Consider the following 15,000-nt stretch of genomic DNA (forward strand, 5'->3'; position numbering starts at 1 on the left):
AGGACAGTCGCGTGTTATATACTTTCTTCATGACACACGACAGGTCATATAGGTGGTGAGAGTACAGTCGCGTGTTATATACTTTCTTCATGACACACGACAGGTCATATAGGTGGTGGTGAGAGTACAGTCGCGTGTTATATACTTTCTTCATGACACACCACAGGTCATATAGGTGGTGAGAGGAGGACAGTCGCGTGTTATATACTTTCTTCATGACACACGACAGGTCATATAGGTGGTGAGAGGACAGGCGCGTGTTATATACTTTCTACATGACAAACGACAGGTCATATAGGTGGTGAGAGGAGGACAGTCGCGTGTTATATACTTTCTTCATGACATACGACAGGTCATATAGGTGGTGAGAGGAGGACAGTCGCGTGTGTAGGAATTTTAGTGGGAGGGGTTCTACACTATAGCGAGCGAATTTTATAAGGGGGGGGGGGGGGGTCGAGACAACGTCATGCTGCTTCGGAAAAAGATATTGAATATAAAAAGAAAATTATCTTGAGCAGGGAGGGGATTGGACCCTAACACCCACTTCCTGCACACCTTCATGTAGTGTGTGTGTTATGGTTGCAATTTGCACATCTCGCCAATAATCATATTCTTTTTGCACTTTTTTGTCACTGGCTTAGCCAAAATTTTATATCGGGGTGTGGTGTGTGTGTGTGTGTGTGTGTGTGTGTGTGTGTGTTTGCGTGTGTGCGCGTGCGTGTGCAACCCACTGTATGTATGTATGTGTAATTTTATAAAATTTAATGCAGTAAAAAAAAAGAAAAAAAGATTGCTTTTTGTGGCATATATTTTTTAGTTTTCCAAATATCTGTTATTCATGAGATCTAGTTAATATGCGTGACGCCATATTACTGGTGAGGTGACTTCAGAACTTTGATTTATTAAATAGGGAATAACTGGTTACTGTCTTAAGATATCGGCTTTATCCTGCGAAGGTTAGAATGGCGAATGCAGCGAGGCTCTGCCAGTTATTTCTTTTATCCTGCAATCCTACAGGAATAGTCGAAAAATAATTATTTATTCCTTTTTTTGTGTACACAAATCGAGTATCGTCAACCTAACAAGCATTTGCCGTATGACGTCATACAAGATACATGACGTCACTCTTTGTAAGACGCTAGCTAAATTCTGCAACATTCAAAAAGCGTTTCTAAACTCTAATTCATAAATAAATATACAAGTTTTGTGTTGTTATCGCAAAACTAAAAGTTATTTGCATTTACTGTATTTAAACAAATGATTTGAAGAGTATGTATTGAAGATCTAGTCGAGACGGGCTTATGTCACGTGACATATTTTTAGAGGATAATAAATGAGTTACCAGTTATTATGAAATTTATGTCCCGAGTGAAATAATTTTTACTTGTCACGAGCTTTGGCGAAAATTATTTCACGAGGGACAAATTTGATAATAACTGGTACCGAGTTTGTTATGCTATTTATTACCCCAGCTATTCGCATTTTTTAAGCCTTTATTTTCGATGTAGCCTACATCGGTTACACGTCCATATAGAAACGACGTAAACTACTTTAGTCCATTTGCTTCAAAAGGAAACTGATGAATTGGCATGTAACTTCATAATCAATAAAGTTAAAATTCACATAAAACATGTTCTTAAGTTTTAAACACACACCAACTCAAATAACATTTTTAAAAAATGAAATCCAGTACAAATAAAAAAATTTCTTTACAAATTACCATTAAATTATACAGATTAAATCTCATTTTTAATACAGGGGTGAATACAAAATGCTAGAACAGCCAAGGTATGCAGTTTGACTTGCATTGTCTGTGGAGTATAAAAAATAAATAATGCAGCATAAAGTGAATAAAGGTAGAACTGCGCGTGCTGTATTATAAAGCTCTGTATTCGGGAGGTATACACACCCATAAACTTTTGAAATCTAGCAATTTCCTGCATTCTACAAGTAAATTTCATCTCTACCTTAATTTAATTGAATCATCGTCTATTGGATGTCAAACCTTTGATAATTCTGACAGTCTTAGAGGAAACCCGCTACTTTTTATTTTTGGGTTAGCAGAAAGATATCTTTTAATATGCACGTTCCTATAGACAGGACAGCACATACCTTTGAACATACAAGTCATGGTTGGCAGCGTTTCTGCCAGAAAGAAAATTTTGGGTATAGCGCTATGGAATTGAAGGAAGGAAATGTTTTATTTAACGACGCACTCAACACATTTTATTTACGGTTATATGGCGTCGGACTTAAGGACCACATACATATATACAGAGGAAACCCACTGTCGCCACTTCATGGGCTACTCTTTTCGATTAGTAACAAGGGATCTTTTATATGCACCATCCCACAGACAGGATAGCACATACTACGGCCTTTAATATACCAGTCGTGGTGCACTGGTTGGAACGAGAAATAGCCCAATGGACCCACCGACGGGGATCGATCCCATATTGACCGCGCATCAAGCGAGCGCTTTACCTCTGGTCTACGTTCCGCCCCTATGGAATTGAATGCAACCAACATGGGGTATGGGGGGCTAAGAAACTCATACAATAATGATAAGAATAATTAATTTTGTCTAAAAGTTAACTTTAAAAAAAACACCCTGCAAATTTGTGGGTATGGGACAGGTATGACTCGGTTCCTAAACCACCTGTTCGGACCGGTACAACAGCCAGATGCGGTCATATAAAAATAGAAACGGAAATGTTCTCAAATTTGGAGTGAAAATAAATACTTATATAATATACACTAAGTTCGCAATTGTATATGTTGTTCATGCCAAGGAGAACCAGTTCTATTGGCATTCTTCATTTGAAGTAGGGCAATTTAACATGGAATCCAATGGCAGGGGGACCTACGACACAGAGTCATAAATAACAAATACACTGTTGACGATATCACACTTTAAGTACAACTTTACAACTAACTATATATAGACTACGACTACTTTAGATTCTGTTTTAGAAATTCAACAATACTGTTCATAAGTTTAGGACCCGACTCGAATAGATCGTCGTCGTGAAACCAGTTCAACACGCCGTGGAAAGACTTGGGAAAATGCTGCCATGTCACTTTGTTCCCTGCCTGCTGAAGGCGCTTCCCGTAAATAATACCTTCATCACGAATGTGATCCCACTGAACAGTCAGGACTAACGCTGTCGGCAGTTTGCCGAGATCGTCAGCAAGCAACGGGGAGATCCGCGGGTCAGAGACCAGTCTCGACAGTCGTTTGACGTCATCACTCACGTGATGAGCCACGTGATCTTGCGGAGAGTAGCCATCTTGGATGAGGGATTCTGGAACCATTTTGACATCAACGAGACGTTTGCATTTTGATGCCAGTTGTGGCGTCGTGAATTTTCCGGTTTTTAGCAGCTCTCTTTCTTGTTTGTTCAAATTCCACCACGATCCCACGATAAACGCATGTCTCTCTTTGGCAAAGCTTTCGAGCTCATTTCTCAGTGTTGCCATTGGTAGAGACTGGGTGCAAAACTGGAAGGCACCGTATATAAGTACCTGCGCCTTGGGCGGTGTTACTGATTTTTGATCCCGGAGGTAAATGGTTACTGCTGCCGCTAGATTGCCCCCTGCACTATCTCCTGTAACACAGAAAAGAAAAGAAAGAAAAAAACAATAAAAAAACAGTTTAAAAAAATGAGGAAAACCCCAAAATATTTATTCAAAATGAGATTCACGTCTTGTTTGGTAGCAAAATAAACCTTTTCATCATGTAAAGACGCAGAAAAATTATTTGTCAATATATTGTACATTAATATTCGAAAGATGTTTTAAAAATTATTTTGTTTAAAGGTAATAGCACACTAATTTATTGATAATCGGCTATTGGATATCAAACATTTGGTAATTTTGAAATATAGTCTTAGAGAGTAAACCCACTGCGTTTTTCCATTAGTATCAAGGGGTCTTTTATATGCACCATCCCACAAGCAAGATGGCACATGCATCGGCCAGTCGTGATGAACTGGCTGAAACGAGAAAAAGCCCAAATGGCCCACCAACGGGGATCGATCCCACATTAATCCCTGACTGATTGCGCAACAGTTGATCACTTTATCACAGGGCTACGCCCAAACCCTTATTCGAGAGATTGTCAACTAGTTTAATAACCGATTTCTGAAACACTGGATCCTAACTTTGAAAATAATTCGTTAAAGGGACATTCCTGAGTTTGCTGCAATTTTAAAGATGTTATCGACTAACAGAGACTTTTTAACGATTGTAATTACATATCAAATATATTTTTCTGCATAAAAATAGTAGTGGCTGTATATTAAAGGTGTTTCTGATCGTTCTAATATTTGTACTAGATTAAATTTCATTTTATTTCCTAAAATATAGTTTTTTTCGTACGTATGAAATTATTTGAAGACAAAATCCAGTTTGGGCTTCTTATAAATATTAAGACGACCAGAAACACATTGAATATACAGACACTGATATTCTAAACAAGAAAATATATTTAATATGTAAGTTTAATCGTAGAAGTATTTTATTAATCGGAAACATCTTACAATGCAGCAAACTCAGGAATGTCCCTTTAACCCCCAGTTGAAAATCAAATCAATTTATGGTCTCTTCCCTTTCCACTGACATCCAATAGCCAATTATTAATTAATCAATGTGCTCTAGTGGTGTTGTTAAACAACACTCCCCATCCCCGTCGCGATCATCTTCCGACGCCTACTGAATGAGTAGTTAACACATCTTAAAACAGAGCCATGCTATTTTTAAACGCCCTAAACTTACCGCCAACAGCGACGCGTTTTGAATCTAGGCCATATTTGCCGCCATGTTGCAGCACGTGCTCCGTGGCCTTGACACAGTCATCGAAGCCTTCTGGGAACGGGTGTTCTGGAGCTAAGCCGTATCTGAATTAAACAGTGCACAGTTGAAGGTCAGACAAAACATGTGAAAGGAAAGTCATAGGAAACAAACCACAAAACAAAGAGAAGCATAAAACAAAACAAAACAAGAAACAAAGGGGAAAAAAGGAGAAGAAACAAAGAAAACAAATGGAAAAACTAAAATATTTTTAAATTAATAGATTAGCTCTCTTTCCTGCATTTGCAAAACGGCTGTTATCCATATGCACGTTTTATTTGTTTGTTGTTATTTTGTTTTTGAATTTTTTTATGTACCACGGGCGCAAAACCCGTTAAAAAGAACAAGAAGAACAAATACGAATCCTTCGACGGCGATTGATCGATCGCCTCTTGTGACAAGCGCAGAGAGAGAGAGAGAGAGAGAGAGAGAGAGAGAGAGAGAGAGAGAGAGAGAGAGAGAGAGAGAGAGAGAGAGAGAGAGAGAAAGGAAATTTATATTTTACTCACTCCACAGATACCACTGCTATGTTTACCTCCCTTGCTATGTGAGCCATCACAGGATCGTACGACTCTGAAATAAAACAGATTTTTTTAACAGGGGCTTACCCACGATTTTGTAAAGAGGAGGTCACTACATTCTGAAAAGGGGCAGTTTGAGTTTGTCGAAGGAAAATGAGCCGAACTCCCAAAAGTTTATCAGAGACGCTTTTGGTATTATCTGGGATGATGAATTTAAGAAAAACAAAAGGGCACTTCAAACGGGCTCCCCTCTGCATCCGCCACTGATTAATGACACCTCAGCACATTTTAGAACTACGGTTATTTGGGGATACTTAGCTATATGGACCCGCCGTTGGATCCGTGTTGAATTTTAAATGGAGTCTACTTTCTCTTCAGGATATGTGACGTGGATTTATAGAAAAGTAAAAGTTTGTTTTGTTTAACGACACCACTAAAGCACATTGATTTATTAATCATCGGCTATTAGATGTCAAACATTTGGTAATTCCGCCACAGGTGGCCTTTAAAAGACTGATTTGACAGATAACTGTATATATTATTTTAGTATCATAATATATCTAACCCAGACTCTCGTTTTGGAGAAACCCAGGAAAGCGAAAATTGGCACTCATAATAATCAGCGATGAGCGACACCCCTCAACATGATTAAACGTTCATTTTGTTATCTGTGTGCGGGGATTTTGTCGCGGTGCGGGGATTTTGTCGCGGTGCGGGCACGGAACACACCCCCAAAAAAAAAAATCAACACAAACCCCCCCCCCAAAAAAAAACCCACATAAAGAAAGAAAGAAACAAACAAAGAAAGAAACAAATGCATACTGTCGCTCATTTCGAAGCTTTTGGTAACCATAAAATCAATATTTTTACGCTGCTGTCTTCGCGCCACTCCAACCCGCGCCCAATACCGTCCACATGTGTAGAAACGGACCGTGTCTCGAGTGATAGCGATTTATAGTCTACATTATTATGTATGGACATTAAAAAAGACCAAAAAAACACAAAACACCCAAACAATTCAAAGCATAATGCATAAAACTTAATCTTCCGCGATGCCATGTAATCCTATAATTCTATTCACAATATTTAGTAAAAAGTACTACAATGATTTCTTTGGAACCCTATATAGCTATTTGGTAATAATGCAATGAAAGATTTGGTCCTTTTCGTTTAATTCCGGAAAAAATCAGTCTGTCCCCACCCCGTACAAAAATTGGATCCCATACGCCTAAAAGAGCCCTGATGCCTATGGAAAATGGATGTCACCTCCCAATACATACGAAAAAGTATAGACACAAAATGAGTTATACATCTCAAGGCACCCCCTAAAACGCGAACTTTGCCTTACCAACGTCTAGGAGAACCCAGCCCCCGCCGTGGTAGTACACGAACGTCGGCAACACGTCGTCGTTTTGCGACGTCGTCGGTTTGTAGATTCTGACTGGAACGCCGTCGAATTTCATGTCGGTTACCTAATAAGTTAAAAAAAATATAATAAAAAAGAAGAAAGTTTGTGATAAATCCGTCGTAAGGCGCATGTGTACACTAGATGCGGGCCTACACGGGTATCAAGGGCGTAGTCAGACGCGGATTCAGGGGGGGGGGGGGTCGAGGGGGGTCTGCGCGTGACCAACAAGCAGGATTTTGATAACGGGAATATACTTCAAATCCATCTAAAGCTATCTTCAAATGTGAAAATTTCCTATGGGGGGGGGGGGGCCTTCAAAGGCTCAAGACTGGACCCCCCCCGCTCAAATTCCTGGATCCGCCCCTGGTAGCCCACTGGTACAGCGCTCGCTTGATGCGCGGTCGGTCTGGGATCGATCCCCGTCGGTGGGCCCATTGGGCTATTTCTCGTTCCAGCCAGTGCACCACGACTGGCACATCAAAGGCCGTGGTATGTGCTATCCTGTATGTGGGATGATGTATATGAAAGATCCCTTGCTACTAATGGAAAAATGTACCGGGTTTCCTCTCTAAGAATTACCAAATGTTTGACATCCAATGATTAATAAAGCAATGTTCTCAAGTGGTGTGAAAACAAATACTTCATTGTGTTAGTTTGCTGATTATACGATTATATACAAGTTTGAAGCTAAACCCGATTTTCTCTGTGAATGCTTACAAAAAAGGCGGGATGTACATCAGTGGTAAAGCGTTCGCCTTACGTGTGATAGGTCGCAGGTTCTTTCCCGTCCACAACCGATACACCAAGCACCGCGGTATGTACTGTCTTGTATATGGGAAGGACTATATATAATATCTCGCTGTAATTGTATCAGGTGCAGTCTTTGTGGTGGCATTGTGCCCCCCCCCCCTCTCTCTCTCTCTCTCTCTCTCTCTCTCTCTCTCTCTCTCTCTCTCTCTCTCTCTCTCTCTCTCTCGCTCCCAAATTACCGTAAGTTAAAATTGTGCTGAAAATGTAATGTCGTTAAACCGTTAAACAAATATTCTCTCCCTTCCCTTTCCACTTCCAAGGTTTAAGATAGATCATTAACGTTCGCTTGTACATCGAGAACTTACCGATACACCTTTCATCCAGTCAGAGGGGCGGATGGCGTCTATAGCCCATTTGTAGGTCCATTTTCTCATCAGATTTACTCGATCGTCAAATCCTAGTCCATGACTAATCTCAGTCTGAAAGAGTAAAAAAAGAAGATTAATGTCAGCTTTATATTTAAAAAAGAAAATCATTGGTAACAATGTGGACTTAAAGGCATACTGTCACAAGTCACTGACCTATTTAATGGTCTAACAAATTATTACCTGAACAAAAATAATTTGATTTATCCCTAAATGTACTTTATTCAACCATCTTCATAACCACCATACTCCATTTATTAACGACATTTTGTAAAAATAATTGAATTATGGCAATGGTCCCTAATTCAAAAACTAAAATTGCCCAGAGGGATGACATGGATTTCACTCCATCATGGTTCAGTTAAGGTGATGCGATAGCTAGATTTGGTTTTCAACGATTAATGTAATTTTAAGTTATTATCCACTTTTAGAGAAATAAGGTCCTTAAATCCGTGACAGTATGCCTTTAAAAACCCCCACAACAAATACACATACACTGTAAGACATGATGTGTTCTTTGTTTTGTTTTGAGTTTTGTCTCGCCAAAAACCGCGCACATGGTCGACTGCCATTAAACCCGATCGCTTAACCACTGAGAATTTTAGTCTGTGCGTAGCGGGTTAATTATATTGATAGTGGGTATTTGAAAATCCTCGCCTATTCATGTGATCTTTTGTGAAACACTGAATTGAACTGAACTAAAGTTTCTTTACACTCTGGCCGTAATTCAACGGTATATGAGGTACATTGTAAAAATAAATTTAAATAAATAAATGACAAGATGGCACATTCGTCATAATAATGTACATCAGATATTCAAAGGTATATATATATTTTAAAAAAGAAGACAAAAAACAAGTGTAAATCTATGGGTTCATACTTGCATTTGAAGACATACATTGCATGTACAAATAAAATAAAATTGTAAAAACATAGATTTCAGCCATGGGACTTAAGAATATGCATAATTTGTTTACAGAAAACTGCTAGCTTTCTGAGAAGACCAGGTTTTTTTTTAGTCAAATAGCATTCTAAATTTATAAACATTTGGTCTAGACTGGCAACACTTTGGCAGAAGTCTTTTCCTTTCATCTTTAAAACAAGGACAACACATTATATAATGAAATTCATCACCAATTTCGTTATTTGTACACAGAAAGCATGCTATTTTTTTTCCATCTGGCTTTTTCAATAGGAAGATAATGATTCAAGATTCGGAAAGTTAATAATGGTAACCAATATTTTTTCTCTAAATTGGTTAAATACGTCTAGAACACAATATTTGATTTAAACAGTCTGTCACAAAATGCTTTAGATGAATTAACAATTTCATTGTTCCATGTTTGTAAGAACTGATCCTGTAATCTTAAAATAATTCATTGTTTTAATAGATTTACATCTGTACAATATTTTACGCGAACCGTCGTTTTACGTAAACCGTTACATGTTCTGAAAATTACCAAGGCCATAATAAAATTAGTGATTTGCAATAAAATATATTTATTTTCTATTTTGTTTTGTTAAAATGTATCATATCTGCTGGAAATAATGTCATTAAAATATCGAACGCAAGTTTTATTCACGTAACCGAACAATCGGTGTCCCCAGCAACCAGTCCTACATATACTAGGTAACTTACTATTATTCCTCCAACCATCATCTTGGCATTGAGTTTCCGCAATTCCCACGGCTGTTCCAAGTAGTCGGGTAGGGGGGTGTAAAACATGTACCCCAGTCCGAACACGATCACACTTGACACAATTAGGCAAGTCTTGCCGCAGACAGCCATGGCACCCAGATGTATCTACAACAATAATAAACAGTCAGTTTACAGTTATTAACTATACTTGTAGGCGTGTGCGCATGGGTGTGTGTGGGGGGGGGGGGGGGGGGGGGTAGGGGTTAGGGGGTATGGGTCGAAACTCCACCACTTGCTCAAAGCGATTTTTTTTAAATGTACGTGTCTGGTAAAGAATGACACGGCGCCCGTAGAAATTTCGCTCGCCACAATCCAGACAGCATCCCCCCCCCCAACCCCACATTGCATAATTCCACGCACACGCATCTGACGTCGTCCTCTTATAATTCGGGTGGGGGTGGGGGTGGGGTGGGGTGGGGGTGGGAGGGTATCTAGCTTAGTCGTGGAGAACTCGTCCGAAGATATTTGGTCGTAAGATCAAACCTTTTGTTTTTCTTTTGTCGTCCCCACAACTTATTTACCAAATACCCTGGTATGTGCTGTCCTGTCTGTCTGTCTGTCTGTGTGTGTGTGTGTGTGTGTGTGTGTGTGTGTGTGTGTGTGTGTGTGTGTGTGTTTGTGTGTGTGGTGCATATAAAAGATCTATTGTCACTGAGCAAAAATGCAGCTGGATTCTTCTAAAGACTAGGTGTCAGAATTATCAAATGTGTTACATCCAACAGCCGATGATTAATTAATCAATATACTCTAATGGTGTTAAACCAATGTATATTTATTATCCACATGGTTCAACATAATCGAGTTAATTATAATCATACGAAGCACGCGTGTAATGTCATAACATGACTTTATTTTGGTTTCACTACTCAGATGTTACCTGCCATTGAAACCCATGTTAAATTGCCCAACTTCAAATGAAGATTGCCAATAGAACGGGTTCTCGTTGGCTTTAACAACATACACCATTGCGAACATACATTATATAAGCATTTATTTTCACTCCAAACATTTCCGTTTCAGTGTTTTGCAACATGACTGCATCTGGCTGTAGTACCGGTCCGAACCGATGGTTCATTAACCGATTCACTCCGGCTGTCTCTTGCGCTATACACCCACATCCCAAAAGGTCAATGCACAATATTACAAAATAACAAAGGCAAAATACAGCGAGAAGGCTTACCATTAAACATACATATTGTTTTAATTCTACACCGTTTCCTAGAAGTGAATATGTGAACGATAACATGTGTCACAATTAGGAACTATAGTGAACAGTGATCAATGAACTCTCACCCGGAAGTCAACTGTGTAGTAGCAGTATACAGTTAACTGCTTTGTGTACGCGGGCGCGCAAAGAGTTCCCTGGTTGGTTTTACACAGATCCATGTTTGAAGGCTAATTATTTGGAATAGGAAGTAAAATCTTAAGCTTAGTGATAGCCAAGGAATTTATTTTTAAAATGACAGTTGGTTTGTAACCAGAAGTGTAAATGGTTTAGCTTTAATGAGGCTTGGTATTCATACACCGGGTTTTCCTTGTAATAAATGTGGGGCGCGATCAATCAAGCTGATTTTGTGAAAAATTGAATGGCTAAACTTTTATTCTAATGAGTGTTTTTGTAAGGTTTGATGAGCAAATATTCCATAAATATATGTGTGATATCCGCCAACTCCCGCTTGGGTGTGGTTTGTATGGATGTGAACATTGTCAAAAATGCACCCAAAATCATACAGTTTCGACATATTATGATGATCGTAACACAGATATTTAACTAAAAATATTTTAAATTAGTCCTCTTTATAATTAAGACCCTTTTTGTAATTTCCTTGAGACTAAAAATACCTGTATCTTTCTTTATTTTTTTAACCATAGGTGGGCATTTAGGATGCCATAGGCTGGTATGCATAAATCTCAGCTGAAGATTCACAAATAACTGTGGTCTGCTGCCTAAGACTTTGCACGTGAAATATGAATTCATTCCGTCGTTTCCTTCTAGTTGTGGTTGAAACATTTTGAGATGGTCCTTGTTATTTAAAAAAAACCCCACAATAATAATATGGATAATATATAAATTATTTCACTTGCATGTGTGTCGTACTGATTTTACGAAACCCGCTCTCGCTCGGGCAATACAAACATCCTGACATTCGTTTCCACACACAAGTTTGTGTAATAATCTCTCTGTATTAAACTTGGTTTGTTTCTTCAAGCCATACGTTTTAAATGTGTGGAAACAAGAAACAGCTGGAACGAGAAATAACTGGAACGAGAAACAGCTGGAACGAGAAACAGCTGGAACGAGAACTAGCTGGAACGAGAACTAGCTCAGTGCACCTCGCCGACGGGGATCGATCCTAAATCGACCGCGCATCTGGCTAACGCTACGTCCCGCCCAGAGGAACAACAAACATGGTTTGCTGATCAAAATATCATTTAAATCGTATAAATTCTATATGACACCCTCACACCTCCATTTCCTTGCAGCTATATTAAACGTGTGGAGCCTGAGTGCGTTAATACTTCTATGATCAGTTAAATCCTTAATGTTAACTTTATCGGCAATGGGAATTGATTTGGTTCAATAGAACCTTTATGTTTATGAGAAGAAGAAAAAACCCTGACGCTCACGTGACACACCCCAACAACAGCCTTTCTTGAGCTAGATTACCCACCTGCAATACATGAGGCCCAAAACATTTACGTTTTTTAAATTCTGATACAATTATACACACACACACACACACACACACACGCGCGCACTCACGCAGTGTCCCATCCCACTTCACTTGTCGTTCCTACAAGTCTGCGATAATGTAATGAAACAAATCAGAAATACCTCGGAAGTTCACAAACGTGTAGCAGCAGTCATCGACAATGACATTTGTTTTTTTAACTCCGAGTCACAGGCTGCGTTCAGTGAATAAGCTTTATCGCAAACGCTCGCTAACGATTTGACTGATTTTCGCCCTGTCGCATTCAATTAATATAACACACACACACACAAGTAAAGAAGAAGCTAGCGAGCGTTTCCTAATGTCAGACAACTCGATCAGTTGAACACCGGGTAGCGAGACGCTGTAACAATTGTTATCAACAAACCACATACAAGATGTACTTTGAACCGTGACTTGGCACAAAACACAAATCGAACAATCGGGGTATATATATCTGTATATGCACAATAGTAGAAACACTGGCGTAGGAAGCGGAGGTGGGGGGGGGGGGGGGGGGAGTTTCGGGGCAAAGTGGGCACCTTCCTACGTCCGTGAGTAGAGCTAAGAAGTGACCGAGATGGAGTCTCTATCGCGAACCACACAGAGGTGTGGTTGGAGGAGTAGAGGGTGGGTGGGAGGTTCCCAGTTGCCATGTTTACCGGTGTGCCAATGGTTAACCCAGTCTGCTAAACATTAGGGAGATTGCTATTTTCAGCTTGTATACGTGTACTGTAGATATAGCAACACGTACACGTACACTAACTGGTTGTGATATACATCGTAATGTGTGACACCCTTCCCTCTCTTTTTCACTTTTCTCTGGTGGCGGGATGTGTAGCACAGTGGTAAGGCGCTCGCTTGATGCGCGGTCGGTTTGGGGTCGATACCCGTCAGTGGGCCCATTGAGCTATTTCTTGTTCCCTCCAGTGCACCACGACTGATAATTCAAAGGCGGTGGTATTTGCTATCCTGTCTGTGGGATGATGTATGTAAAAAATCCCTTGCTACTAATGGAAAAAATGCCGTGGGTTTCCTCTCTAAGACTATATGTAAAAATTACCGAATGTTTGACACCCAATAGCCGATGATTAATAAATCAATGTGCTCTAGTGGTGTTGTTAAACAAAATTAACTAACTTGTTTTCTGTTGTGTATACATACGCAAATCACATGAGTCAGTTTCCCCTCTAAGACTATATGTAAAAATTACCGAATGTTTGACACCCAATAGCCGATGATTAATAAATCAATGTGCTCTAGTGGTATTGTTAAACAAAATTAACTAACTTGTTTTCTGTTGTGTATACATACGCAAATCACATGAGTCAATTTCTCGTGCCTGGGTTAGGTGATCCTACAAGCGCAGGTCCAGGAATGTTTAATAGACGGGGTCCAAAACACGTTGTAGTTTTTCAAAATAAAATTTAATGGTCCCGGACAGCTGGACGTAATAACTTTCCATTTTTGTGTAGTCTGTAATATACAACATGTATATTGTTTCACCAAAAATAGGGGGGGGGGGGGGGAGGGGGCTGAATCCGCGCATCTACTAGGTTATAATATAACCCAAAGTTTACCTCAGCCTACACCTGTGAGTTGGCGGCTTTTCGCTTGCTTGGATAGGCCTAATTAGTCTTAGGGAGAAAACCGCTACATTTTCTATTGGTAGCGAGAGATCTGTTATATCCACCGTCTCACAGACACGATAGCACATACCAACACACCACGGCCTTTAATATACCACTTGTGATGCACTGGGTGGAACGAGAAATAGCGCAATGGACCACACCGACGGGGATCGATTCTAGACCGACCGCAAATTAAGGACGGCGCAGACGAGCGTTAAAAAACGCAGCGACGTGCGTTAAAAATCGCAGTCCGTCTAAAAACGCATGCCGCTCGTGTGCACCTACATGCGTTTACCAGCGGCAGCAAACATTACATTGAAAATAAATTGCGATGCCCCCTCCCCCCTCAAAAAAAAAGGGGGGGGGGGGAAAGAAAAAGAAAAAAAAAAGGTGCCACATATCATGTCGTTGACTTTATTTACGTCAAATGTAGGCTTACTGTACGAACATTACATATACCAGTCATTTGTAATTTTTCAGTAATTTGCCCCATTGCCGCAGCTATCAAAATTCTGCCACTATACTCAGGTGAATTAACCTGGTACAGGCACGTTCTCTCCTGGTAGAGCTCTATCAACATTTGTTGTTTTCTTGAGTCCATTGTGTCGGTGGATGACGCCATTTTGAAACGCTTCGAAAGACGATTGGCTCATTTAACAAATCTCAACGCAACGCAGACGCAGATTGGCGCACACGGTGCGTATTCAATCGGATCCGTCTGCGTTCATCCGTTCAGTATCAAACACGTTTGATTTTTGAAAATGCAAGTGCGAGTGCGAATAATTTTTACATGCTCATATACCACTAGAGTTTCGAGCATGTCCGTCCAGGGGCCTGTCTCTGGATAGCCAGGGGCTTGTCCCGGGACAGAAAAAAAATTAAGCGGACAATTTATACCCCTATAGAGGGGGTATAGTTGAAAATGGGCAGAATTTTGCAAAATAGCAATTAGTAAAAAAGTTAATAGAATTTAAAAAAAAAAAAGAGAAAAAAAGTTACATGCC

At 39.8% G+C, this 15,000-nt stretch overlaps 1 protein-coding gene across 1 annotated transcript; it reads right to left on the reverse strand.

Moving 5' to 3' along the window:
- Positions 1-2,897: 2,897 nt before the first annotated feature.
- On the reverse strand, positions 2,898-12,545 carry LOC121385165 (neutral cholesterol ester hydrolase 1-like). Its single transcript, XM_041515752.1, has 7 exons — positions 12,491-12,545; positions 9,595-9,759; positions 7,896-8,009; positions 6,721-6,844; positions 5,361-5,424; positions 4,777-4,898; positions 2,898-3,608 (listed from the first exon to the last, which is right to left on the reverse strand). The coding sequence occupies exons 2-7, from the start codon at positions 9,742-9,744 to the stop codon at positions 2,953-2,955; spliced, it is 1,230 nt and encodes a 409-aa protein (XP_041371686.1). The 5' UTR covers positions 9,745-9,759; positions 12,491-12,545; the 3' UTR covers positions 2,898-2,952.
- Positions 12,546-15,000: the final 2,455 nt, after the last annotated feature.

Source organism: Gigantopelta aegis, chromosome 1, assembly GCF_016097555.1.
Source record: "Gigantopelta aegis isolate Gae_Host chromosome 1, Gae_host_genome, whole genome shotgun sequence".
Taxonomy (NCBI): Eukaryota; Metazoa; Mollusca; class Gastropoda; order Neomphalida; family Peltospiridae; genus Gigantopelta; species Gigantopelta aegis.

Excerpts from the sequence above, each read along its gene's own strand:
- LOC121385165 (XM_041515752.1), bottom strand. The coding sequence starts at position 9,744 with ATGGCTGTCTGCGGCAAGACTTGCCTAATTGTGTCAAGTGTGATCGTG. Across the intron at positions 5,425-6,720 it reads CTGGGTTCTCCTAGACGTTG|AGTCGTACGATCCTGTGATG; the intron begins GTAAGGCAAAGT and ends GTTTTATTTCAG. Across the intron at positions 4,899-5,360 it reads ATAGCAGTGGTATCTGTGGA|ATACGGCTTAGCTCCAGAAC; the intron begins GTGAGTAAAATA and ends TGTTTAATTCAG.